This window comes from Chenopodium quinoa, unplaced genomic scaffold (genome assembly GCF_001683475.1).
Source record: "Chenopodium quinoa cultivar QQ74 unplaced genomic scaffold, ASM168347v1, whole genome shotgun sequence".
In the NCBI taxonomy this organism is placed as follows: Eukaryota; Viridiplantae; Streptophyta; class Magnoliopsida; order Caryophyllales; family Amaranthaceae; genus Chenopodium; species Chenopodium quinoa.
The window spans coordinates 1894089-1921947 of NW_018744874.1; the positions used below are offsets into that span (position 1 = coordinate 1894089).

Below are 27859 nucleotides of genomic sequence, written 5' to 3' on the forward strand. Positions count from 1 at the left end.
GAATGGCTCAATCAAGGTTAGTGGGGTTTCGATTTTCGAAGGAGGTTTTGGGGTTAGGTTGGGTGGGATTCCGATTGGTGCGGTGGGTTTCTGGGTGGCGGTGGATTCTTGTCTGGGTGGAGTGGTGGATCTGGGTTCTGGGTTTGGGTGGTGGTGTGGATGGTGGTGGCTGAAGTGGTTTTGCCGAAGGATGGTGGTGATTTTTTTTTTATTATTTACTTTTTTGATTAATTTTTTTTTTGGACAAATCAAGCTATGACTCGTATAAATTAAACTTAATAAAAATAAAATTACCTCCCCAAACGGTTGCTGGTCACTCGGGACCATTATGAGCGGACTAAGTATAAAGGTCGATTATTTATTAAAAAAAAAAACCAAATGTGGGATTATTTTAAGCGAACGCCCCAAAGGTGGGATTATTCCGGGAAATTTTTCCTAACTTTTTTGACACAAAATTCTTTAATCTTTTACAAACACAGGGTGTACCAGTTTCTGTTGTCTTGGAAACGCAGCCGACAAGCTTGTGAAATAAAACCGTAGTCCAGTGATCTGATAATTGTTAAGTGGCCCACAATCCTGAAAGCAGGGTTGGCAATCATTGACCCGACCCGATAACCCAATCTAAAGTTATTGCGAGAAACCCGAACCCGACCCGACCAACCTGAATTCGACCCGATTTGACCCAATTTCACATTTCATAATAATATTAAGTTTTACACTATTTTTGATAGTTTCTAAGCATAATCCGAAATCTGACCCCAAACCCAACCCGTTGACCCGAATTGCCACCCCTAACTGAAAGGCCTACAACTAATAACACCAGACCAACGGGCCTGCCAAAATTTTGGCCCAAAATGATCACACCCACCAGATCAATGGGCCCGCCAGATTTATGGCCCAATATGGTTTATCTATAAACAATACATTCGACTACACATTATGGCCCAATGTACACATTTACACTTTCATTCTCTTCTAGCCCAATAACATAGCACCTCCTCAAATGCTATATATCAGACGGCCCCTCCCCATCATCATACACTTATGGCAACAGGGGATCCCAAGAACTCGCAAACATCATGGCACAACCTTCCGCTTCCCACGAGCATAACCAACCGTACTCTGCCTTCTATCTCGACGCGTGTGCACCAAACTGGGCAAACTCAACACATCCTGCATCAAAACAACATTCATTGATATCTAACCAAATCAAACATCACATTGACATTCAATAATCATTGAACCAATAGTCTTACCTGGTACAGTACGGTGGATGGAGGGCCTTCGGTGTCCCTAGCTTGGCGTGAATGACGTTCTCCATAAGCCACATCTACGAGCTGCATTCTCAAAAATGTTAGCCCAGTAATTGTGCCCAGTAAATGTCATAGCAAAACCCAGTTCATTAACACGGTAGAGTACCAAAGCCTTACCCCCAACTTCCCGTAGTCACCAGAACTAAATCTATCATCCTTCGATGCCTCCGTAATTAGTTTCATGCTCCACACTTGAACTCTAGGATACACATTCCACTTAACCGGTTCTCTGTCAAGACGATCCAAATAATAAATCTGCATCATAGTAGAAAGGTCATTGAATAACTGACAAACTTGTAACAACTATAGCTGAAAACATCGAAGTTGTAAAACATCATACCACGGCAAAAAATGCACAGCCCCCACATCCATTGGCAAACCCAGTCGCATAAAACCTCTTGCCAAAATTGGCTACGCTCTCCATTAGTTTCTCCAAGACTAACTCACACCAATTGTACTCGGCACAGTCCATCGCACAGCTTAGCGCAGGAAGCAAATCAGATGCCAGTCTTGGTGATTGCGTAGGACACAATACCATTTGCAACGCAACTAGCAAAAACAACAACTTGAAATCTTCTTCCTCGTCGGGTTCAAAATGACATTCCAACCGCTCAAGCAACTCAGATGTGACAGGAATCCCAACAGAGGTATACTCACGGCCAGTCCTTCTACACGATTTCGTGAGCCAAGTACGCCCATATTTGAACAACATCTTCTCCACTTTTGACCGCACTTCAGGAGTCATTGTTTTATTTGAAGGCACACACCTTGACCCATTTGGAAGGCCAAAAATCCACCTTACTTGGTTCTTTGAAAACCAAAACACACGACCATCCATACCAACAAAACTTTTATTTATGGGGCCAATCCTTGTCATTATCCAGTAGGCAAGTTGCCTAGGTAAGTGCATGTCAGATACAAAATGGAGAAGTCCACCAAATCCCATGTCTGTCACCCAACTCTTCCTTCTTTCATCAAATGTTTGGCATATCCGCCCAAACGTCTCTACTCTACAACTGATATTGGGAGGCTGAAAGGGATGAGGATTTTTATTTACACTACCACCACAATAAATAATGCATACTAAAATATTTACACTACCACCACAACAAATAATGAATACTAAAATATTAACAAATTTACCGATGACATTAAGACTCACCCGACCACACAACAATGCTTGTTGTTTTAGTACTTCACCCTTAGCCTTCATCATACCACCTTCGCTTATGCTATCATCCTATTAACAAATAACAATAATCAACAACGATCAATAACAAGGCACACAACAATCAATAACACCTTCTTTCCACATTCAATTGCATCACACCGAACACATATAGATTATTACCTTCAACTTTACTAAGATACCAACTATTATCACTTGAAGAATTAAAATGGTTATTTTACCTTGAACAATGCAGGGTGTAACGCAATTAGTGTCCGGGAATTCACTCCACTGGGAGCCTGCACTTGACAAAATATTAGTACAAATCTTGACAACAAATTTTATATTTGCCAACTCACGATTACCTATCTCAATTACCTCACAGTTGGTTGATTTGCATGCACCCTCAATGGAATTTCATACATTTCAAATAATTAACTAAATCAATGACTACTTTGCAATTATTTAAACACATTACCTTCGCATTGTTGGAATTTCTCACTTCAACCATTTCTTCCTCCATACTCTACTTTCCTGTTACCATACGCGAGTAACGTCATGAATTTCATTTTTCCGGATCATATTACCGGATTCACACACATACAAACAATTCACTAACTAAATGACCATCCAAAACTACTACCAGTTTCATACTTTTACTAAATCAACCTTACATATACAAATAAATGAAGTGATAAACAGTGTGGCTTACAAAATGACACATACAAATACAAATTACTGAACAAAAGACAATTATAAAATTCAAGAATCCGATTACCTGGATGGAGAACCAATTTCAAGTTGAGCTAACGTACTGCTTCACCCCCGATGCCGCAAAATCTAGAACGCTATCCGATTCGTCAAGCCGCTATACTAAGCCCTTTTCCTCAATTTCGTTCAACCTGGATTCAGCTATTTTAATATCCTAACATCGTCGTTTCCTCCGTTACTTAGTCAAACAGGTTGACCTTTCTCAGTGATAACGACCGCTTAACACCGAATATTTTTTTCGTGGAGTCAAAATTTATTTACCACCGCATATTTTTTTCGTGGAGTCAAAATTTATTTACCTGGCATTTTTTCCTAGTCATCTACTCTGCTATTATCAAAATACCCCATGTTACTGATGGAAATGTCCAACACACCCCTTTTTTTAACATGTATTTTGCGCTATCTTTAAGAGCATTCCCAACAATGAGCAAAAATTGGTTTCCTCATTCTCTCTCTACCCACTTTCTCTCTCTTTCAACCCATGAGCATTTTTGTGATCATATTTTTATCCCACCAATGATAAAAAAAAATTTCTTCCCCATTCTCTCTCTAGTACATCTTCTCTCTAATACCCTCTTATATTTCTCTCTACTATATTATTTTTGATTCTTTTTTTTTACTTGCATTGTAGACCCCACATGATTACTATTCATCTTAAAAAATGCTCATCCTATGAGCAATTTTCATTTTGCTCATAAGCATTTTTCAATATGCTCATTGATGGGGAACATCTTTTACCATTTTTGTCATCATTTTTGCTCATGAGCAAAAAAATGCTCATTGATGGGGATGCTCTAAGGACCAATTTCCCCTTGGGTATGACTACGTATGAGTGGCAGAGTGGGTGTTCCTAACCATCTGTGTTCGAACCTTGTTGGGACTTGGGAGTGTGTGAAGAATTTCTCCTACCCTCTCGAGTAATATTTATGTTATAAATACAAGTAAATTACTACGCATTTACTTTGTCAAAACTTATTTTATCTGAAATTATTTTTTAAAAAGTTATTTGAAATAAGATACAATAAGTTAAAAAAAATGAGGCAACGTACGGACCTTTATTAGGGACCCATTAAGGCCATTATTGCAAATGTCTTCATATGGAATATAAATTAGAGAAAATGAAGAATGAGAGAAGAAGATGAGGGGCAGTGAACTTACGGATGAACTAATCAACTAAACACCATATACAGGCAAATGCCTTCCGGTAACACAAGAAGAAGAGAACAGGGAAATAAGGAAAGGACGGGAGGGGGAAAAACGTGGCAAAATATTTCAATTACGCCGAAGTACATCAGTGCTCTCAATAAACTGGAAAAAAGAACACTAATATACTGTGAATATTACAAAGCATGCAGCAATCTCCAGGCAAATGCTTATCTAATAGATTACATCATTTTCCCTACAACAGGCAAGTACTCAATCCTCTTCAAGTTGGATGATGGCAACATTTCACCGACTAATGATTAGAGACCAGAAAAGTATCTCATGTGGTCTTCAAATGTCTCACCATGGCGGATTTTGGCAACTGATCCATCTTCTTCAATCTACAAAGAGATTATAGTATTTAGTACTCACAAAAGCATTACTAACAAAAACACAAAGCAACCTCACCACCACCAAAAAAAATAGACGACTTGCTCAGTCCACAAAAAGAAACAATTCCTCAATCTCTAAAACTTCTTCTTGTTTGGTTTCACTCCTTTTACAATCCAAATGAAAGAAAATGGAAAGTTAGGAAAAAAAAAATATCCATTTAACTAAACCCAGCATTTGATTGCAGATATTATCTGAATATTTGGACTGCGAAGGGGTCAATAATATTATTAGGTTGATAATAAAGATCACAAGTACAAGTGTAAAACCATGGAAGAGCCTGATATAGCACAAAGAAGAGAAAGAAAGGAAGAACAAGGAGGAAGATCCAAGTGCAAGAGTAAAACCATATGGTGAGCCCCAATTTGCTGAACAAAGCAACTTTATCAGATTAGTGAAATGGATTGAATATGAAACATTCCTCCCTCTAATTCCATTCCATTCCATTTCTTTTTTACTGGTTGAAACAAACATTCTTTAGATTGATTTTCTACTAAAGCACTAAACAAAGGAAAAATAAGGATTAAAAATGGCTTCCAATGATGTGATTTTGTCAAAAAAAAAAAAGCCCTAAGAACATAATCAAGACACAGTGACAATCCTCATTTAAGTAAAGAAATGGATAATTAGGGAGCAAGATGCGGAAACAGATATTTTCCCATAAATAAGGGATAAGACTCAGTACCCAGTATTCTGGTGGGCGCATCTTGAGATTGTAGGTGGAGGCCATGCTCATGCAATAGGCACCTGCATCATGAACTACTAATCCAGCTCCCTGCAAACCAAAACCCAAGTATTAAAACATGATTACATGAAATTTATTCGTAACAACTTAAACCAAAGGGATTGAATAGGAGAAAAAGGCATTATCATTACACTTTGTGGAGTAGGAAGTTTGCGCTCCTTGCCCAAGAAGTCAGCTGACTCACAGACTGGGCCAACCACATCAAAGGTTAATAACTCTACATCTGATGGAGCTGGAGAAACTAGCTCTATATGCTGCAGATATTATTTACAGTAGTTAGAAAGCCGTTTCGGCAGTTATTGGACCCAAGTAAATTACAGTAATACAATTTAGCGCAGTACTAGCCTTGTGGCTAAATTGATTACAACTGCCAGGAAATCTACTTACTTGGTAAGCATCATAAAGACTCGGACGGATAAGTTCTGCCATGCTCCCATCAATCACAATAAAATTCTTTGTACCATTAGTTTTGACACCAGTGACACGATTAACTAGGCAACAGGTATTAGCAATAAGTGATCTTCCTGGTTCAATGATAAGGTTGAGATCTCGTGAGAGGACCAATTCACGCACCTGCAACAAGCATAAATGGTCATAACCAATTTTATCATCAACATCAATTCAGCCTAACTATATGACTTAGAGTAATATAGATCTGCATGTACAGATCTGCTATGGCCTTACTGTGTTAATAAGATCTCTAGGTGTAGGAAGAACAGCACCGGCATGATAGTAATCTATTCCCAGACCACCTCCAATGTTCAAGTAACTAATCTCGAAACCTTGGTCACGAATTTGGTCTATATAGTCTACCATAAGGACAGCAGCATCCCTGAATATATCCACCTGTACATGGGTACACAAATATTTTTTAACTATTGAGACTTTGAGAGGCTATGGAGTATGAATTACAAAGCAAAATAAACAGACACCAACAAAGTACTCCCGAAGATTAGACAGTTTATATGGGCATCTCAGAATCAATAAATTGAAAGTACTCAAAACTCCTAAGAAAAAAAGACGATACTTAAATACCTTGGTGATTGTTGATCCAAGATGGCAATGAGCTCCAACTAGCTTTAGCTCATTAGGATGAGCTTTCACAGCATCCAAAAACCATTGTAATTTCTCATTTCTAATACCAAATTTGGAGTTCTTGTTCCCTGTAGCAACATAAGGATGGACCTAAAAGTAACGACCAATAGGTAAGCCATATGGAAACACAAGAAAAAAGGCATGAAAGAATTTATCTTGCCTAAATGAATGTATATATGCAACAACACCTACCATTGTTCATAAATGGCAATTTAGGCCTCCCGGTTTCTCTCCCTTATATACACTCACCTATTACTTTCAATGATAAAAATAATGTATATTTTGAATATTGACAGGATTCAACAAGCACTTTAAGACATTTAAAATTTCATAATTTGAAAACTAAAACGAAGGTGTGGATGCAATTCAAATTTTTAAACAACTTATAGTCAAAGCATTGCACTAGGGAGTAGGGACCCAAGGCCATGTTCGCTTGTGAAAGATGATAAATGATTTTGAGTTTGACTAAAAAGAACCCCTCCGTGGCTCCATCCCTTGTAAATTGCCCAAATTTCCTATTTGGTTTGTCAATTTGAGTTTACCCCGTATCTTATTTGGTAACCTTTCCTTACCTGACAGAAAAAAAAAAGAAAAAAAAAAGAAAAAAAAAAAAAAAGACAGATTGGACAAAGGAATAATAAGGGAAACAAATTGAAGAATAACATTAGGAGACAAAGGAGTAATATTGCTAGACTCTGACTCTCCCAGAGTTCTGCAACAATTTTATATCAGTTTGTAATAGACTAACATTAACAAGGGTAGTTTGGGAATTTTAGTACTTTTAGGTTAGTAGCCCTTATTCCTAACTAAGCCTTAGTATAAATAAGGGATAGTGTATGCATTAGCTATCATGTGAATTGTGAGGAAAAATGTTGAGAGTAGTAACCTCAAGTTACTAGGAGAGTGATAACCTAAAGTTATCAAGAGAGTGATAGCCTTAAGCTATTAATCTATCCTTTTGTATCCAAATTCTGCTATTATTAATCTAAATTATCAAGCTTTTATATCTTAATTAGTCCTTAAATTAGAAAATCCTAAGTCAGTCCATAACACAGTTCTCCTTTTCTACAACAGAAATATGGAATACTCAACACAGGACTCTGGTCTCCCATGGGCATGAAAAGGGTTAAAGCAACGATACCACAAACTGAGCTACAGACTGTTCAGCTTAGACAATGCAATTGAATCACAGAGATATATCAGATTCCTACGCCCCCAAAAAAGGGACTAAATACTGTAGCAAACATGCCTCAAAAAATTCTTTAACAAGCCAAGGTTCCAAGCTTCCATAACATTTGACATATTCACTACACATGCCATACCAATTGAAGACAATAGATTTATCTCAGACAACTAAAAGTATAGTAGTGTTAAGAAGGAAAAATAATATATGTATAAATAAGATGACATCTTAACAGACATACCTGAGGATCAACATCAGGGTTAATTCGAAGCAATACATTCACCCTCTTCCCTGTAATTTTAGCAGCTGAAATGATGTTGTCCAAGTCAAACTCACTGTCAATGTTCACGAATACACCGCTCTCAGCAGCAAGGACTAAATCCTCCAATGTCTTCCCATTTCCATTGAAGATACACCTACCATCAAGACATCATCTCAGTGGACAAGCTACATTATTTCAGAGTCTAATCAATTAAGGGTTCACACAAGCTACAAACAAACCAATACCCCCAATGCTTCAACTTATAGTTGTCAACTACAGAGCATAATAAAATTGTAACATTATACAATGCAAAGAAACAAAGTAATGATTCATAAGATACCATTAACTAGCTCCATATTAATACCATGATCAATGACCATTTTCCAAGCATCGAACAATAAACTATCATCACCCTCTCTTCAACACATCAGGTAGCAATTTGCATTTCCATACCCGTTTTGAGTACCAAATCCTACCACAAATTAGGTAACACTGATTCATACATAAAAGCCACAAATACAGCATTTCACTACTAGCAAGTTAAAATCATCTATTTTCAAGCACATAAACAGCAAAATACAATCATAAACTACACCAAATTACTCAAATTGAGAGAGAAAGAGATGTCATCTTACTTAGTGGGATCAAAACCAGTAGCCAAAGCAAGCCTGAGCTCATTACCACTAACAAGAACAGCCCCACAACCCAATTCCCTCAAATGTTCCAAAATCTTGACATTATTATTAGCCTTAATGGCATAACCAATAATTGATCTCAACCCTTCAAGAGCATTTTTATAAGCCACAACATTTCTAGTAATTTGGGGTTTACTATACAAATAAAATGGCCTCTTTTCAACACTTTCCATAACATCTTGCACCTTTTGCCCTTCACAATACAAATACCCATCTTCTTTTTTTGAGAAACAATGCTTGAAATCGCTAGTTTGGGGCTCTATTGTTGCAGCGTTTTGGGAAACAGCTGCTTTGAGAGTCAAGGGTTTTGGGGTTAAGAGAGGTTTGTTGAAGGTGATTGAGGGTTTTGGGGAAAAGGGTTTGTTGAAGGTGATAAGGCGGTTTGAAAGAAAAGGGGTTTTGGGTTTAGAAGAGAGGTTAGGGGTTTGATTGAGAGTTGTGGATTGAGAGAGAAGGTGGGTGGCCGCCATGGTTGTTCACAGAGGAAGAGTAACAGTAGGAGAGAGAAAGGAAGTGATAGTGTAGGGCAATAGGTCACTTCTTTGTAGTGGTCAACGATTCTACTTACTACGCAGTGGTAACTACTCGTATGAGCGGGTTCGAAAACTTGTATGAGAGTTGGCAAAAACTAATCCGATTTGATCATAACTTGACACATACTGAAGTGATCCGAAATGAATTTTACCGATTATGCATTAAATCCGCATTTTCATAGTGATCCCATATTAACCTTCATACCAAAAGACTCAACCCAATTAGTCAATTAGACCCTAATTACAAAACCTAAGAGCTAGTAAAAATTTATTCGATATGACCACAACCCGACACATATTGAAGTGACCCGAAAATGAAAGAAATCTACTATGTATACGTGCAATCCACATTGGCATAGTTTTTTTTTTTTTTTAAAAAAAATAAAGGTAAGGAAAATAACAACCTCCTCACAAGGGGAAATCCTAACACATCAAAGGAAAGAATAGGGAATAGGCTAGAGCTATTAGAAACATCAATATACATATTATCAAACACTAAATGACCTATATTAGCAATCCAATCTGCTGCTCGATTTGCCTCTCGATAAATGTGTTGAATACTCCAATTATGAAACTGAGTGAAGAGTGGCATAGTGATCTCATGTAAACCTTCATAACAATCAATCCAATTGGACCCTAATTACAATTGATTGTAGACTCAATTTGATAGCGCTATTTGATTTGTGTTGTTTTAAGAGGTTTTTTTTTCAAGGGAATGAACACTACTGACTTTACTGAGTACACACAAGCCAACATAGGAATGAAGTCGTCTGCATTTGATGGGCCTTAGAATTGTTAGGAGTTAGGAGTAGGATGGCCCAACCAACAGTCCAACACCAACACCCATTTCCTAAGACCCTAACTAAGGAAGCCCCGCTCAAATAAAATCCCAAAATTAACAAAAAAAAAAAAAACAAAAAAAAAAGATCTATTATGAAGTACGAAGTATAGTATGATATACGAAATAGTATTTGAATCTCATGTCATTATATAGGATAACAATTACTCTCTTTATTTCATAATGATCATGATATAATTAAGAATAATTGCATGACTTTTTTTTTAAAAAAAACAATTACTTATCACATAATATATATATAGTTATTAATTAATTTTGTGTTTTGGTTTTCAATAGATAAATGAGGCCATGAGATTGCATGATTGAATCAGATATAAATTGCATTTCTAACTTATTGAATGTCACTACAAGAAAAATCTCTTTTCGTAGCGATTGTACATTCGCTACAATATGCAAGTATGTTTGTGAAATAATTAAGGTTGTCGTATCATTTTTACAATCGCCATGGTTTTCCCATATAAAATCGATACGGAAAACATAATAATACATATCAACACTATTTTTACACATTTATATAATTTTTAGAAATCGTATCATCATTTACAATCGCCACTAAATCCTAAAATCGATACGAAAAGCCTTTTCAACACTATATATATAAATATTGTTTGACAAAGAATACATAAAATATGTCATAGCTCATTGGTGAAACATTTAATATAAGAGTTTAAGGTTGCATGTTCGAATCTTGTAAAGATCATACATACGCATGTTTTCTTGTAGTGTGTTGACATAAAATAAGAAACATTGAATCATATATAACACCACATGACATATAAACTTCCATAATGAGTTGTGTATGTTTTATCAAAATAAATCTTCTAAAAATAGTTGTTAGAAAGAGCACTTTCTTGTGCAAGACAACAATAGTAGGCCTTCTATTTTGTAAACTTGGGCACTTTTATTGGTATGTAACAAATTAGGTTTAACTAGCAATGACTACTAAATAAAGCACTTTAAATTCTTGATTAATATACTTGTTCCAATATTGCTGAATACCCTTTTTATATATTTGTGTGTGTGCTAATATTACTTGGGAGTACTTGAATATTTAAGCTGTGATCATTGACCTAAAAGTTCAAAATGATATAAAAATATAATGATATATGACGTGTAAGCTTCTTATTAGTTCTTAATTACTCTCAAAGTCACTCACCCACCGTATACACCAATATTTATATGACAATCTTTAGCTAATATCTTTATGATTATATATTTTAATATTAATAACACTAAGATTGTGCCAGTTATTTGCAGACAATTATGTAATTCTTCTTCTATTCAAAAAAATATTAAATGCAATTTTTCTTGCTTTACATTATGAGGACATATTTACTTGAATATCTTAAACAAAAGGAGGGTAGGTGGGCAGGTTGGAGGCAATGAGTAGTTTTCTAAACTACTTAAATAAAAGCTTGATATATAAATATAGGTAATCCTTCACGGAAATTATATTTATATGAAACGGAGGAGTACTTGTATATTGTCATTATTACTTCCTCCGTTTGTTTTTATATTAGTTGACATATTTTTTTAAGCATGTTTATCGGATTGATTGACACATATTTAATTTGCAAACATTATAATTACAATTTGTTACTAATAGAGAGTGAAAGATAGTTCAAGTGGTTAGAGCTTCCCTCCCGATATCAGGGAATTCTAGGATTGACAAAAAAAAAAAAAAAAAGTTATTAATAAGAGAAAAACATTTAAAAAGTGAAGTGTATTAGCTAATATTAAACGGTGGAAGTATATATAATTTCTTTTTTGATCCTACATTACTATAATTTCTTTTTTGATCCAATCACAAAAATGTATTAACTAATATTAAACGGTGGAAGTATATATATATAGAGAGAAAATTTGACCTTGCTTTTAAAGTTAAATTAAAGCTATGAAAGATAATTTTTTTTATATATATAGAGAATTGAATACAATTATTACTTTGTATTTATAAGAGATTGAGACAATATAACAACTGATTCGAAATAGATATAGGCCAAGCAATAGGCTGAATTAGCCGAGTAGGCATCAACTATTTATGATTTAATGAATACTAGTAGTAGTAAAGATCTTACTTATAACATGCATTTCCTTTGTTTGACTTAGGCAGGCCATAATCAGAATAGTTTACGATTAAATGTAACGAGGCTGACCCAAAACTTAGTGGAGGACCTCAAATATAATTGGAAATTTGGAACTATTCTTCCATATTTCATCATCAAACTACCTTATAATAAATGACTAATTATATATTTGAATATTTTGTGTTACAAACATTACATGTTGGCCTCAATTTGGCTCTTCCATGCTGTCGGTATCCTGGATTTCTTGTCGCGAATTAATTGCCCACTCTTTTAGTCAAATTGAGAAAGAATCAATTGGAGGTTTGGAAGTGAAAATTTGAAATTACCAACATTGATAATTTATGGATAAATGTAGATTTGGAGGAATTTTTTTTAGGAATAAATGTACTTTTCATATATAGTTATTGACTTTTCATCTTATAATAATGTCAATTAAATTCATTTTTATGGTTTCAAAAATTACCCTCTATGTTTTCTTAAGTTTTATTCACTTACATTTTACTTGGTTTTCAATATATACTCATTTCGACTATTAATATCGATAAATATAGTACAATAATGCCTTTTCACATATGTAAATTAAAAGCACGGTCTAGGTGTTGAACTTTGAGCACATGAAAAAGCTCAAGTTAACAAAAATAGTACTCGTAGTGTATGAGAATTGAGTTCAAACTCGGATTAGAAGCAGTGTATATATTTGATATCTATGATGGCATGTATGTGAACCAAATAGGAGCACAAAGCGAAACCAAATATATTTTAGTGATCTATTAAACTCGCATATTTATCATGCCAAAGTTTATAAATGATACTTTTACATAGATCGGTACTCCATATATATTTTTTTTTTTGGCAACACTCCATATATTTTTGCATCCTTACTTTGGAATCTAATACCATGCGGTCCATGCCCAATACATTATGCTCAAGATTATTTATGTTTGAAGGAATAATACTCCATGATTTTCATATTGCAAAATCATAAAGGATAAAAGTGAATGGCTAGCACCTAGGTAGGTAGTTGGCCACGGTTGGTAAGATTGCGGGCACTTTAACGTGGAGAAGGCAAAGAAACTTCTTAAAAAGACAATTGACAAAGACGATCATCAACATCAAAAGTATTAACTTTGGTTTATTTTTAAATCGAAAACCATTAAACCGTACGTATAAGGTTAGCTCGGAGAAATTTATTGCAAATCAAGTTCGACCAAAGTATAAATACTTCGAGGGAAATTATACGTACAAAATACGTACATACTCGAAATCATCAATACAAGTTTTCCCATCTGTTAACATTGAAAATGATCATTAATATGGACGGAGTGCCTTGCATTTCTCACTTAGCCGCCTATCTCTTTTATTCTATATTAATTTAATTTATATTTATGCCTTTATATTTTTCCTATCTCTTTAATAACAAAAGAATTTACATAAATCTAAGACTATGCCAATGGAGTTATAAAAACATCTGTATCAAATACAATATCAAAAATTATTTTATTAAAAAATAAAATAAAATTATGATTATGCTGTCTTACAATGAGAGTTGTCTCCTAGCCGTTGTGAAGAGCCTAGCAATTCTATAACTCCCTCCAAATTCTCTCTCCTCCCTTCATTTTTTTGTTCCTAAACATATTTTGTTTCCAGGTAATAATTTCTTCTTCTTATCCTAATTACATAATTATCTATTTCAAAAAAAAAAAAAAAAAAACATAACAAAAGCAACAATTTTTTGCATTCATTGTTGCTCAATTGAGATAATTCTGCATTAAGTTGGTATATGTCTTGTTGTTACTTATGAAATTGTAGATTTTTTTTTGGGGTGATATTGAGCTGATAATGATTTTGTTTTTCTTCAATGTTAAAATCTCCTAAGGGCTTTTGTGTTTTTTTTTTTTTGGGTACGTGTATGAATATGACATTGATGTAGACGAGATTGAATAAATATCATAGTCACATAGAGTAATAATGTAGACGAGATTTAATACCAACATTGAATGTCAAGTTGGTTAAACTTGTTTGATGAATAGCATTACTATTGTGTTGATAAACCCTTTTATATTATTTCATGATTATATTATGTAGTGTAAATAATTGACCTCTATTATTGAATGTGTTTGATACAATATAAAAACTTACCATGAGTTATATTTTGGGGTAACAACTTATGATACTGATATCTGAGAGCTGTTGATCTTAAAAGGTGACTTCATCTTGTGATTTTGTAAAGGTATACTTGAGGTCAGAGTGATCAAATTTCATGAACAACTGTATCTTGAAAATATTTCAAATGCTCGCGATATTATGTGTATTGATATCCTACATGATCTTTCACAAACATCTCATATAAATGGAACAAAATAACTAGAAATCAATCTTATATGGTACTTGTATATATTGGTACCACAATGTGATATGAGTGTTTGATTGTCTATTCTTTGCAGAGTTTTTTACGCGTTTTATGAGTGTAGAGGCAATGACCGTGACCGAAACAATGTCTGGATCTGTTGCACAGTCCCTAAAACCGGGTAAGTGTTTGTTTTCCTCTCTTGTTCTCAAGGTGCTTTATTCTGACAATTTATGCTTCTGATGAAAATGTAGGCCTTTTGACTGATATGGTATTAAGTTGATCTTATATGGCTATTTTGGTTGCTTTTTCAGGACTTGAGAAACCTGACATTGATTTCTATGATGATGAGAAGAGAACGAAGCTTGGTTCCTTCAAGAAGGCGGCTTTTAATGTCTCAAGCATGTTCAGAAACTCGCTGACAAAGAAAGGTAGAAGGAACAGCAGAGTCATGTCATTTGCTTTCGAAGATGAACATGATGCAGAGGAAATGAAGGCAGTAGATGCATTTCGTCAGGCCCTTAGTTTGGAAGAATTGCTTCCTACAAAGCATGATGATTATCACATGCTGCTTAGGTAACATTTTCCATCTTTATTTCAACTTGATTTCAAAATTGTTCCTAGACATTTATTTCAATTTCTCTGAAATTAGTTTGAATTTTTCTTGGTTTAAATAGTTAATAGCAAATTATGAATAATTTGACAGATTCTTGAAGGCCAGGAAATTTGATATCGAGAAGTCAAAGCAAATGTGGTCTGACATGATCCAATGGAGAAAGGATTTTGGTGCTGACACAATCATGGAGGTATATACTGTATATTCTGAGGAATGTTGTTCTTATAATATACAATATGTTTCTGTCAGTTGAATCAAACAGAACAGTTAGGTCATCCGGTTTAGAATCTTTAGATTGATCGATCTAATGTTTTGATTAGAATTTTTACTTTCAATAAGCCTTTGTGAATTTCATTCTTCAAATTTGATCGGATTTTGTTCAGGTCAGGTTCTCAGGTTAAATGCAATCTTATGCCTATTTTTAATGGGTTTGAAGAGAATTTTTTTACCTAGCTTCAAGATTTTATCTGTTTTAGACAAGTTCTCTTCGGTTGTGCTAAGATTGGGTCAGTTTTTGACATGTTTAGCACTCATTTAGTCTCAAGTGGTGTAGACGTGTAGAGATGTTTTCTAACTGGTTTGCCATACTTTTCGTCTTTCCTGTGTAGGATTTTGAGTTCAAGGAAGTTGAAGAGGTCAAGCAATACTATCCTCAAGGACACCATGGAGTTGACAAGGAAGGCCGGCCAGTTTACATTGAAAAGTTGGGTCAGGTTGATCCGAATAAGTTGATGCAAGTCACCTCCATGGACCGATATCTTAAGTATCACGTCCAAGAGTTTGAGAGGACCTTTATTGATAAGTTCCCAGCTTGTTCAATTGCTGCAAAGAAACACATTGATCAGAGTACCACTATTCTGGATGTTCAAGGAGTGGTATGTATGCATGAGATGAACTGTACCATAACATAAATCTATAGTTGAAGTGCTACTTCTATTAAAACCCAAGTTAAAATTAAAAGAAATTATATAACTAGCCAGAGGGAGAAAAGCATTAAGACCAGGACCGAACATTAATCTTTAATGTGTGTGACGTGCAGGGGCTTAAGAACTTCAACAAGGCGGCAAGGGAACTCATCCAGACCCTACAAAAGATAGACGGTGACAATTACCCTGAGGTACAGATTTTCTTGCTTCCTTACACAAGCTTTACTAGTTTGTGCATGGTATGATTGGCTGTCAAACTGAGAATCAGGAAATTTTTGACATTTTTTCGGTTTTTCAGACCCTGTGTAGGATGTACATCATCAATGCAGGATCTGGTTTCAGGCTGTTGTGGAGCACCGTTAAGTCGTTCCTTGATCCCAAAACAACCCAGAAGATTCATGTAAGTACTCAATAAACATCTCTTTCTGTTTTGCTGTGATTTTTGATTGAGGATTTTAGGCCTAATATTAATTTTTTGTGTAAAGGTCCTGGGCAACAAGTACCAAAGCAAACTGCTTGAGATCATTGATGCCAGGTTACTATTCTTATCTGTTATTGGTTTATACTCCCTCCGTTCCTACATAAAACATATTATGTCATGTCATTTGTTAAATGTTAAGTATTAAACACTTAAAGTACTGTATCGTCTGTATGTAAGTGTCAGAATCTGAAATTTTACTTCAACATTAGTTAGAGTGAAATAAGTTTACAAATTCCTGAAAGCGAAACTTTACTTATTAAGCCAATTTCATATGATTACAGTGAACTGCCAGAATTTTTGGGCGGTACCTGCACCTGTGCAGAAAAAGGTGGCTGCTTGAAATCTGATAAAGGGCCATGGAATGATCCTGAGATAATGAAGGTTTGATTTTAGCAGAAAATCTCTTTTCTACCTAGATCATCATTTCTTCCAATTGAACTTACATTATCTTTCTTTCACTTGTTAATTGTTTTTTTTTCCTTCCTATTGTTTTCGCTTCTGTAGATGGTTCGTAATGGTGAGGCCAAATGCAACGTAAGGGGTCCCTTCCCAGTGATAGACGAAAAAACCATTGGTGAAGATGAGATGGCAAAACCAAAGGTAGTCTTCTGACTTCTGGGGAATGTACTTAATCTCCAAACTCAAAATGTCTTGTAGGCTAGGGGTATGTAGTCATGTACTGCATATTTACTAACTTCATTTCTTTGTTTTCGTAATGTGAAGGGATGCAACTCATGCGATTCAGATGAGTTCCAGTATTATGCACCCAAAGTACGTGTCAATATGTCATTCATTGTTATAACAACCTTGTATTGTACCATGTAAATAGCTAACAGCAGCAAACATATCAAAAATTATATACTATCACCAACATTAATTTAGAAAGGTGACAAATTTGATTATAGAATCCTAATTTAGTTTTGTGTCTATTTTTTGCAGGAACCTATGTGCAAAGATGCACCGAGTCCCTTCCCATATGACAACTTCATCCCAATGGTAGACAAGGACATGGAAAAATCGTGGAGCAAACCTGTTGATATCAACATGAACAAGCTGGCCATGACCAAAGGTATCGGCATCTCTGCCCTTTTTAACAAGAAAATTCTGCCAAATGTGTCTCTACTTTTATTAATGGACTTGCAGCCAAAGGGAAAGGATTTAAACCAGGGGCGAAAAGAATTTATGCCTTTCCTTTTCTCAAATACAAACTAGTTGAACTAAAATGTGTGCATGACTTATGACTACTATATGTCCCAAGACCTACAAATGGTGTAATCTATATGCATACCTAAGTAGTAAAATAAGTATACAAGTCTACTCACATAATAGAATTTATGTAGTTTCCGTTTTGCAGATTATGGATTTACTTCACTAGGGTGGATTGATTTTTTTTTTTTTTTTTTTTTTCTTGTTGTTGATGTTGTTGTTGCTACATTCTGCCTAACAGATGTTTTCTGTAATACTTGTAGTAAATTAGTAACTGAAGCATGTTTATTTATCGGAGAGTTAAAGGTTTGAATTCTGTTACTGATATTTACTTACTGAAACTGCAGGTTGTTTACCATCAAAGAACAGTTTTGAGGGTTCTAATCAGAAATTTAGCAACCATCTAGTCACTGGTCTCATGTCTGTGATGATGGGCATTGTAACGATGATCAGATTGACTCGAAACATGCCCAAGAAGCTTACTGATGCGACCTTATATACTTACTGTGATGAGACTGCTGTAAAGGACTCACATAAATTGCCTGGACATGCAATCTCTGAGGTTGAGTATTTTGCAATGATGAAGCGCATGGGTGAATTGGAAGGGAAGGTGATTTCCCTTGCTGCGAAACCAGCCATCATGCCTCCCGAAAAAGAGGATATGCTCAACAATGCAATGAGCCGTGTTGAAGTCCTTGAGCAGGAACTTTCCGCAACAAAGAAGGTAATTTATACATCTTAATCATTAAGTTTATTGACATAAATCCTAGATAGTTTTCTGAGCTTAAGACTGAAATCCTGACAAAAATTCACCAGCAGTTTTTCTGAACAATATCCTAGGCTAAGAACAAGAATTCATTCCTGTATAAATTGTCTGCAAACTTACAAAATGAAACCTGCTACATTAAGGCACCTAACAAGAGCAACATATCAGAAGTGTCCTTAATTCAAGCCAAACGGGAGTTAATCATATGTCTAGAATTAGTCACCTAATTAATCAGGCAAATAAACTGTTTCCGACAAGTATTAAAAGTTAGATAAACTAATACATAGATTTTGGAGAGGTTTTCTAAATGAAAGATCAAATTGTGACAAACATGAACCGTTGCAGCTTCTTGAGGAATCAATGCAAAGACAGGGAGAGCTGTTAGCATTCCTCGAAAAGAAGAAAAAGAAGAAGAAGATGGTATGCATTTACCTTCATTTTATTTTTCTTGTAACTTCTTTGCAGCACAATATTGAGTTACTGATTTCTTCTCCTTATGTTGCATCTGCAGTTCCTTTTTTGAGCACATCAGTTCTTCTGGTCAGAGATAGTAGAAGTGAGTTGTCTGTAAACTGTTCGTTGCCTTGCTGTAATATTAAGAATCGAAGAGTCTCTAACCTGGAGGCGATTGCGAGTTATATCCCCCGCTATCCCCCTCAATGTTTGCCTGTTGCTTTGTATATGACTAATATACTATCACCCCAATTATTTATCTTATATTTTTTTTCTGTGATATTACTTTGAAAAGTTTGTACATCGTAAAAATGACTTCAGAGGACACTTGTACTCTGAGACTATGACCCCTTGTGTTTTGGTGACTTTTGGTGGATAAGAAACAAGACTAAGCAGTTCAGTTTCTCATCATGTTGGTTGTGCCACAATTTACTTGGAAACGATAACGAAATTAAGACAATAATACCTACTAAAATAGAAAGGGCTCGTCATTACAGACCAATTAGCGCAGAACCCTCAACCCAATGACCCCTCATCGGCGACTGATTGTACTCCCTAAATCAATTGACTGCTAACTGTACTCCGTAAACTCAATTGGCCACAGCTGATAGCTCAAAGAGGATCATTGCCTCACATGTCCTTTATTTAGTCATCTTGGATTTGTGTTTTTTTTTCTCTATGCCTTGGTTGTTTTTCTTCTTGATGTGTTTTATTGTGAACGTTGTCAAAATTAAATAACGGCCTGATGTTTTGGAAACTTCTTACATATAAATGTAAGCAATAATCACTAATTTCTTGCAGCCTGAAATATCACAAGATTAGCTACAACACCTTATGTTCTCCAAGGTTATATAGTGGTTTAGACCGTCAAACAACTTGCATTATGTTACTTACAAATTGGTTTCATAAAACTGTTACTAACTAATTAGTTGTGCATACACTTTTCCCCTTAGTTTTTCTGCGCAACTACCTGATAACATTCGCCGGTGTTACGCCGGTGTTACTTTGTATACACCACCTAATACACTTTTCCCCTCAGTTTTTTGCGCAACTACCTGATAACATTCGCCGGTGCATACACTACCTGATAACATTCGCTGATGAAGTAATGATAGTTTTCTAACATGGGTAGCAATATGTAAACGCAACGCAGGACTTCTACAAGATTGGCTAGCATCGGTGAAGTTTCATCAAATTTTATATTTCCGTTCAGCAAATAAAGAAGCCTATTGTTCCAATCATTGAACTAACAGGCTAGCAAAAACAATGAAATGCAAACATTATGCTTCATATCAAGAATGTTCCCTAATTTTTATTGATGGCATCATTTGATTGTTATAATGGGAAACAAACTTTTACTTTAGTTAAGGGAGAATGTGGAAACCCAGATCAAACAAAACCTTATTAACAAGGGTTTAAGGATAATAACACTGAAAACTAAGTCATAACCGGAGAGACATAGCAACGATATTGGATGTCCGATGGATTGTATTTAAAACGAAATAAACACACACGCAAGTTTTCAGAAAACATTATGTAATTCTTTTTCAACCCTCCGCTTAGTTGGAACTGGGGGCTGTGAAATCTACATACACATTTTCTGCATCTCTTTACATTGTTGCGGGCAGTAGTTCATTTTGTCAAATATGAAGTAGATATAGTTTTACATATAGAAAAGGTAAGGTTAAGAAAATGTCTCAGCTCTTGTTATCATCAACGTTCCCGTTTCATCTTCTTTCAATGCATCCGCTCACCAGCAAAACTTTTTCTTCTGCACCCAATGTAAGATAGAGGCGATAACAGTAAGAGCACAAGCCTCGATGAATAGATACAGCAGTTTCAGTAAACTAGTCAAACGAATAGTTATATATAGTCGGTGCTTACCTGGTACTTGGCTGCTTCTTGACGATCAATATAAGCAAGCAGCTCCTCTTGCCTCATTAGAGCTTCATGTAGAGCCTGTAAATAAGGAGATTTAGAACCCTATATGTAAAACTATAGAACTACAGAACATTTTAAAGTTTGTAAAGGCACATTTGAATTTTCAAGTTACTTGTGGAGTCGCAGCACATAAAAAATCAAGCAATCATATAGGCATATTTTCATTGTATTTCCTACTTTTTTCACAACTACAGTATAATGACACCCTTTTCTTAATTGCAGGAAATTGCAGCAACTACAAGACTTGGGATAAATATAAATTTCAATTTCCAGCAAAATCCCTTTTCAGTTAATAATATGTCCGCACCTAGAAAATTAAAAATTATATCATTGATCCATTGCACTATTGCAGTGACAAACAGTTTGCGGGATAAGAGATGTCCATGGAAAAAATATCAAATACTACGTAAACTGGAAAATCTAGCATAGATGAACTCCACTTATCACACGGTCCACACATTACAAATTGTACAATGTTTGTCAGCTATAATATTTAAGATTATTGACTGAGCAAGGAATATTAGGTATGACTTCGCATTCACCAATATCATAATCCTTAATCAATAACAAACTGGCACCAACACAAGGATCAAACAAATACAGTTTTACTTAAACAATTATGCATTTCACCTAATGCTAGGTATGACAACATATACCACAGCATTAAGAATGGCCGTAACAGTGACTTGGCAATTAAAAAAAACATCATGAGGCAGGTCAATTCTACGACTTGTACTCCATGGTGCTGCATGATTTTAAAGCAACTTGGCATTGATGAAAATATTGACAAAAGGACATTGACAAACAATGTAAAATAGACACATTACACGGGAAAATTACGATGATAACAGAACCATAATTTTTTAGCTCAAAAGGACAATACGGTCCAATCTATAAGAAAACAGCATACATCATTCTCAATGCAATCATCAACAAGCAACGGATTTCATGTGCTATGCAAATCATATGTAACCCCACCACTGTAAGACAGCATAATATCAAATTAAGCAGCTTTACCTTTTTAGTAGCAATTAACTCTGCCTCCAATGCATCCACGCGACATACAGCAGCATTCAATAATTCTTCCTTCTCGTATGGCATTTCAGAAGGCTTTGATTGAAGTGTACCAACTTTCTCCTCAAGCTCACCCAGCCTCTTCAGTACATTGGACATCAGATCAGTTTCAGTGAATGCTGGAGGCGGAGAAGGGGGACGAGATTCCTGTGGAACTGTATCTAAGGTGACGTCTTTGATATTAAGTTCATCAATAGGAGATGCATCAGGTAACTTTTTAGTCACACGACCAGCCAATGAGCGGAAAATTGTGAGTAAAGTCATGAAGAAAGCCACGACAACCATCATCACACGATCTCGGATTCCTTTTGGAGTCTTCTTTGCATCTGGCAATGGAAGTGTCGCTGCATTGAACACAACAATTGTTCTGTTAGGACTTAGCTTTTACAAGAATATATTACAAGATAAACCAAATGCCAACATTTAACATCACATTATATTAGCTGATAACTTTTCCATGACCACAGCTTTTTCCACATACTGAAACCCACTAGAGTTTTTTAATGATGTACTCTGTTAGCATACAATGCAAAACTCTAAAGCAGCAGGATGATAAAAAAAACAGAATTTTATTATCACACCAAGCCTGAAGAGTCAAAAGTTTAACAGGTAATACCGGCAGCTGTGGCAGGGGACATTATGTGGATATCATGATGGTAATGCATAAAAAGAGGCAGCTGATTAAAAACAATGAATATAGTATGGACACCAACATAGTATGGCCAATATGAACCTCAAAGCAGAAATTCAATCTACACATCATAGTGTTATAGGAAAATTCACACACAATGATAATATAGACCTGTCAATTCTTGACCCAACCCAACCCGATTCCAAACCCGTTTTACTGAGAGAAAACCCGACCCGACCCAAATGACCCAAAATTTACCCGATTTGACCCATTTATAATAATTTGTAATGATCCAAGCAATCCAAACCACTTGAACTAAATGACCCAAACAACCCAAAATTTGACCCGAATTGACAGGTCTAGTGATAAACGTTACATAGATAAAATATAACTGCTATCTTGAGCAAACGTGCTGACCTTTAGAAGAAAAAGGTCTCTGAATGGATGATTGCTTCTTCCAGCCAGCATCAACGGGCTTGTCCACCATGGGTACATATTCATCATAGCCCGAATAACTACCAGCGTAGGCTGTCTTTCCAGTGACCTTGACCTATGGTCACAACAGCAAAAGAAAAGGATATTTTATAAAATAAATTTAACAAGTTCATAACAAAGTATAAAAAGTGACTTCATCTGATACTAAAAGTACAATTTAGACTATAACAAAGATTAGAATTTGTATGAAGTTTACCTCTTCACGAACAGGAGTCAACCTCAGATGCGAATAATTCATTGCTGCCTTAGGCGAAGCAATATCTTCAGCTTCAGATCCCGACTCAGCAGTAGATGTATCACTTCCTTTTAACTGTTTAAAAGTAAGTCATATATTGAAATCAAAAGATCAAAAATTGGAAATTTTATTCATTTTAAGACATAAACAGCCATACCATTGGAAACTGAGGTTTAGCATAAGCAAGAACCTTTCCATCACTGCTCAACACTTTAACAACTTGCCTTGCACGCCGTGGCTCCCCATTAAGAACCATCTGCAGCAGAGCGAAATTGCATGCCATGATTATTTCTAAAGAAAATAAATGAATGCAACTTCTAAATGAATTCAACTGCAATCTTTTTTTTTTAACTGTTGTCATCTCAGCAAAAACAGACACAGAAAAGGAGCATATAAAAACACACCTTTAATATCTCAGGAGTTCTCCAAGGTCCCTTGTCAGAGAGCATACATCCCCCTTGCTCAGCACAAGTGCAAGTGCCTCCAAGAAAATCTGGTAACTCACTGCATATGATAGTAAAGTGATGAGAAAATCACAGCCAAATAACATATCATATGCAGCGACAAAAGGACTATATTATTCAATTAAAAATATGCTTCAAGATAAGACTACATTACCTGGCATCAATTACTTCAAGTAATTTGCTCTGGAATTTGGTGCCAAGAACCTATGAAAACAAAAGGTCATCAAACCAACCAATAGAGCCTCCTACCCAAAGAACATATCGATATAAGTAGCTAAAAAGAATCTGTTTATTCATACATGAATCTTTGAGGTAGTTTTCGGATCTATGAAAGACTTCACAGTACTCCACAGAAGCCTAAATCCTGGACCAGCATTGACAATGAACATCTGGTAAAGGGTCTGCAAAAGTAAACCACTACAGTTATGGTCACTTCTAAATTTTTAATCTAGTATATACATTCTTCCCCTCGAAAAAACAATGGAACAAACCTCAGGATAATTGTCACCATCAATCTTCTGCAGACGTGTTACAAGTTCCCTAGCAGACTTTGTGAAATTTTTTAAACCCTGAATTCATTTAAACAAAAACATGAATAGCTTAGACACACATATACAATTTGTAACATTCAAAGAATAAGCATGTAAATGCAGACAACATACCACGCCCTGAACATCTAAGATTGTAGTGCTTGAATCTATGTGTCGTTTTGCAGCAATGGTGCATGCGGGGAACTTAATTGAGAAGGCTTTCTCAAATTCACGGACATGATATTTTATGTAACGATCCATCGTAGTTACTTGCATAAGTTTGTTTGGATCAACTTTTCCTAATCTTTCAATGTAAATAGGTCTTCCTTCTTTGTCCACACCATGATAGCCATGGGGATAATAATTCAAGACTTCATCTATCTCTTTAAACTCAAATTCCTGGAAACATCAGATAAAATTGTCAAACAGAACTGAAATAATCAGAAATTTATAATAGGGTGAGCAAAAATGGCATGCTTACACTCAATATATCATCAAAAAGAATAATGGGTTTGTGTATAAAATAATCATCAATGATAGCCAATAGTTATTACCTGCACAATATTATCAACACCAAACTCTTTCCTCCACTGGATCATATCAGCCCACATGCTTTTTGCTTTTTCAATGTCAAATTTCCTTGCTTTAAGGAACCTGCACAGAAAGATAAACATATTTTTACCTCTGCAAAGTTGACATGCAAAATGACGATCAAGAAAACATAAAACAGATAGCTCACCTCAACATCATATGATAATCATCATGTTTATCAGGTAAAAGTTCTTCCAATACCAACGCTTGTCGAAATGCATCAACAGCCCGCAACTCTTCTACATCACGGATATCTTCTATAGAAACTGAGCTGACACGTCCATCACTTTTTCTTCTGCTGCTCTTTTTCTTAAGGGAATGTTTTAATTTGGTTGATGCGTTTATTGCTTTCTTCTTCAAGGACCAATTTCTTGACCTCCTCTCATCCTCTGAATTCTCAAAATCAGATTTTCTTTCCCTTCTCTCATCACTTCCAGAGATTCCCTCAAAACCTGCAATAAATTAAATAAAGTCAAGGGAGAGGTATAAGAGTAATGCAAATAATCAACAAAGCAAACGAATGCACTTGGCCAAATACCTAACAGCTTAACATGCATAGTCATGACATCTCAGAATGCTAACATGTTTTTTACAATAAATCATCTTGATATAACATATTGTGCATATAAATCACAATCTATGGGAAGAGTTCAAACATTTGAGAGAAGACAAGCAAAATAGAAAATTGAGGGCATATTTTGCTTATTTATAACAAATAATGGGGTGAGGGAAATGGAGATAATTCCCTGTTTGTTAATAATAAGAGCCCAAAGCTTGTATTATGAAAAAATTGCTGGCATTGAACCTTGAAACTATACATGACTGACTTGCTTGCTGATCATTTCCTAATTTAATGTATCACAATACAACTTTTAATCCAAAGTTCTGCCTTGAAGCTGAAACATGTGATCTAACTGTTGTAGAGCTCCCATTATTCTTTTTTTTTTACTATTCCATATTTATTACTTCTGGGAGGACGCACCCCCCAATCCCCAATAATATTTGTATTCTAGTTCTGTTAGGCAAACTTATATTTGATGGATGATTAAATCTAGCTTTCTGTTGACAACTTAAGTATTTAGCATTGAGCTAAATTAAAAGCAAATCAAATGATTCATATCTACTCTCCCCTCAACATCTTCGTAATCCAGATGAGAGTTCCACGTCCTTACCCTTTCCTCCCATTCCCTTCTAGATTACTATCTAAACAAGCTACAAGAGAAAGGTTTCACACCTTCTCCTATCCAAAAATCAATAACATATAAAGCAAGACAAAGAAATTTTAACAATAATCAAGAGACGCTTTAATCACTGCCCTTGTAAAAGCTAAAAAGCTCCATAAGACCAAGGGATAAGGTAAGGAGTACAAAAACAAAGGCGTGGGGAGAAATCCTTAGCAAGTCCTTCAAGGTTTCACCCTATCACTCATCAGGCTTCCCATAACTAATTCGACAACTCCCGGGTTCTGCCTTCTTCACCTCATTATTATACCACAACATCAAAATTACTGTCCGGCTACAGTAAAAACAAATGCTATCAAATCCCAAGCCACCTGTTAAACTCAACAACATAACTTCCCAGCAAAAATTTCGACAGGGTACAAGGATGTAACCCAGCTTACAAGACCCAAGTCATCTACATCAAACTTCACGGCTTCGGTTTATTTTAATCAACTGCTAACCTAAAATCTAACTCAGCAATTGAACATACATTTCTCCTCATAGTTCATAGTGTCTGTCATTGGCATTGTTACAACAATGTGAGTATGTGACGCGTCTTTACCAGCTACCCCTTCTTCCCCAACCACTACCACCAAAAATTTACAGGAAAATAATTAATAAAATAATTAATAATTCCAAAAAAAATCCCCAAATTATCTACAAATTCACATTATCCATGTATATAGTTTTTTATATTAAAAAAAAATTAAAGGAAATCCTTGGATTACTGATTTGGAGAAAGCCCCTAAACTAAGTTAATAATATATTAGCTAGAAACTCAATTTGAAAGAAATTACGGAACAAAAAGAAAACCCTAAAATTTAAGCTAAAGATAATTAAACCCAAAATACAAATTTTTACAAAATAAAATTTTGAAAAATCCAATTAAAATATATAAGAAAATGAAGAATTAGAAAAACTCACAAGGGCGAGCAAATCGATCAAGAGGTCCCGACATTTCTCAGAAATTTCCGATCAATTTTTTTCCGAGCAATTTTGCATCACCGGAGCCTGCATTTCGAAGAAGAAAAAAAAACTCTAAAATCGTCAATCCCCCAAACCCTAACTAATTCAAACAAAAAAAAAATAAAAAAAAATAAATAAAAATCAAAGCCGAAAAAGCAAAAGAATTCAAAAACCCTATACCTCAAAAAAGCTCAAAAATCCAGATCACAGAAAAAGGGGGAGAAATTTCAAGTGACCTGAATTGTCGGTGCTAAATTGCTAATTTAAGGAAGAGAGAGAAAGCTGAGAAGAAATTGAAAGATTCCAAAATTTAAGGGAGCTGAAATTTTCAGAATTCCAAACGATAATTTTTCCAAAATTATACCAAAAACTATGACAAATTGACAATGATGATGATGATCTTAGATTAAAAGGATATGGTCAAAGAAATTTGAATTAAATTTTTTTATGTAAGAAAATTATGATTATTATGATAATTTTTTGGAATTAAATTCTCCCGATTTTGGTACTCTGGTAAAATTCTGATTCTCCCGAATTTGACGGCGATTTTGGAGAGAGAAAAAGAGGAGAGAGAAAAAGGAAAGAGAAAGAGTAATTTGTAGAGAGAGAAAAT

The 27859-nt window shown here is 35.2% G+C and overlaps 4 protein-coding genes across 5 annotated transcripts; 1 reads left to right on the forward strand and 3 right to left on the reverse strand.

The window, feature by feature from the left end:
- Nucleotides 1-596: 596 nt before the first annotated feature.
- LOC110704918 lies at nt 597-3412 on the reverse strand. The gene is made up of 8 exons (XM_021882726.1): nt 3260-3412; nt 2960-3015; nt 2724-2780; nt 2476-2553; nt 1654-2343; nt 1431-1568; nt 1257-1337; nt 597-1173 (listed from the first exon to the last, which is right to left on the reverse strand). The coding sequence occupies exons 2-8, from the start codon at nt 3002-3004 to the stop codon at nt 1078-1080; spliced, it is 1185 nt and encodes a 394-aa protein (XP_021738418.1). The 5' UTR covers nt 3005-3015; nt 3260-3412; the 3' UTR covers nt 597-1077.
- Nucleotides 3413-4406: 994 nt separating this feature from the next.
- LOC110705119 (diaminopimelate decarboxylase 2, chloroplastic-like) lies at nt 4407-9386 on the reverse strand. The gene is made up of 8 exons (XM_021882958.1): nt 8766-9386; nt 8110-8284; nt 6626-6775; nt 6275-6436; nt 5978-6163; nt 5722-5844; nt 5531-5620; nt 4407-4796 (listed from the first exon to the last, which is right to left on the reverse strand). Exons 1-8 carry the CDS (start codon nt 9293-9295, stop codon nt 4716-4718), a joined length of 1497 nt encoding a protein of 498 aa, XP_021738650.1. The 5' UTR covers nt 9296-9386; the 3' UTR covers nt 4407-4715.
- A 4341-nt stretch (nt 9387-13727) lies between these two features.
- LOC110705121 (phosphatidylinositol/phosphatidylcholine transfer protein SFH12-like) lies at nt 13728-19363 on the forward strand. Of its 2 annotated transcripts, XM_021882960.1 has the most exons (15): nt 13729-13951; nt 14749-14832; nt 14966-15227; nt 15358-15457; nt 15876-16142; nt 16307-16384; nt 16492-16593; nt 16679-16728; nt 16956-17055; nt 17179-17274; nt 17398-17445; nt 17614-17743; nt 18228-18604; nt 18992-19066; nt 19158-19363. In XM_021882960.1, the coding sequence occupies exons 2-15, from the start codon at nt 14766-14768 to the stop codon at nt 19167-19169; spliced, it is 1764 nt and encodes a 587-aa protein (XP_021738652.1). In that variant the 5' UTR covers nt 13729-13951; nt 14749-14765; the 3' UTR covers nt 19170-19363. The 2 variants fall into 2 exon arrangements, with proteins under 2 accessions (XP_021738653.1, XP_021738652.1); XM_021882961.1 differs by lacking the exon at nt 17398-17445 and having other exon boundaries at nt 13728-13951.
- A 1191-nt stretch (nt 19364-20554) lies between these two features.
- LOC110705120 (phosphatidylinositol/phosphatidylcholine transfer protein SFH6-like) lies at nt 20555-27847 on the reverse strand. The gene is made up of 15 exons (XM_021882959.1): nt 27427-27847; nt 27205-27291; nt 25209-25512; nt 25024-25123; nt 24602-24868; nt 24431-24508; nt 24239-24340; nt 24094-24143; nt 23880-23979; nt 23633-23731; nt 23437-23550; nt 23163-23295; nt 22058-22458; nt 20984-21058; nt 20555-20870 (listed from the first exon to the last, which is right to left on the reverse strand). Exons 2-15 carry the CDS (start codon nt 27236-27238, stop codon nt 20850-20852), a joined length of 1878 nt encoding a protein of 625 aa, XP_021738651.1. The 5' UTR covers nt 27239-27291; nt 27427-27847; the 3' UTR covers nt 20555-20849.
- Between the last annotated feature and the right edge of the window lie 12 nt (nt 27848-27859).

What these genes read in the sequence shown, in the direction of transcription:
- LOC110704918 (XM_021882726.1), bottom strand. Translation starts at nt 3,004, where the DNA reads ATGGAGGAAGAAATGGTTGAAGTGAGAAATTCCAACAATGCGAAG. An exon ending in TACACCCTGCATTGTTCAAG is followed by an intron (nt 2,554 to 2,723) that starts GTAAAATAACCA and finishes ATTTGTTAATAG; the next exon opens with GATGATAGCATAAGCGAAGG. An exon ending in CATCCACCGTACTGTACCAG is followed by an intron (nt 1,174 to 1,256) that starts GTAAGACTATTG and finishes GTTTTGATGCAG; the next exon opens with GATGTGTTGAGTTTGCCCAG.
- LOC110705119 (XM_021882958.1), bottom strand. Translation starts at nt 9,295, where the DNA reads ATGGCGGCCACCCACCTTCTCTCTCAATCCACAACTCTCAATCAAACC. An exon ending in AACTTCCTACTCCACAAAGT is followed by an intron (nt 5,621 to 5,721) that starts GTAATGATAATG and finishes TTTGGTTTGCAG; the next exon opens with GGAGCTGGATTAGTAGTTCA. An exon ending in TGCGCCCACCAGAATACTGG is followed by an intron (nt 4,797 to 5,530) that starts GTACTGAGTCTT and finishes ATCTCTTTGTAG; the next exon opens with ATTGAAGAAGATGGATCAGT.
- LOC110705121 (XM_021882960.1), top strand. Translation starts at nt 14,766, where the DNA reads ATGAGTGTAGAGGCAATGACCGTGACCGAAACAATGTCTGGATCTGTT. An exon ending in GATTATCACATGCTGCTTAG is followed by an intron (nt 15,228 to 15,357) that starts GTAACATTTTCC and finishes ATAATTTGACAG; the next exon opens with ATTCTTGAAGGCCAGGAAAT. An exon ending in AAACAACCCAGAAGATTCAT is followed by an intron (nt 16,594 to 16,678) that starts GTAAGTACTCAA and finishes TTTTGTGTAAAG; the next exon opens with GTCCTGGGCAACAAGTACCA.
- LOC110705120 (XM_021882959.1), bottom strand. Translation starts at nt 27,238, where the DNA reads ATGTCGGGACCTCTTGATCGATTTGCTCGCCCTT. An exon ending in TCTTAGATGTTCAGGGCGTG is followed by an intron (nt 24,509 to 24,601) that starts GTATGTTGTCTG and finishes AAATGAATTCAG; the next exon opens with GGTTTAAAAAATTTCACAAA. An exon ending in CTAAACCTCAGTTTCCAATG is followed by an intron (nt 23,551 to 23,632) that starts GTATGGCTGTTT and finishes ACTTTTAAACAG; the next exon opens with TTAAAAGGAAGTGATACATC.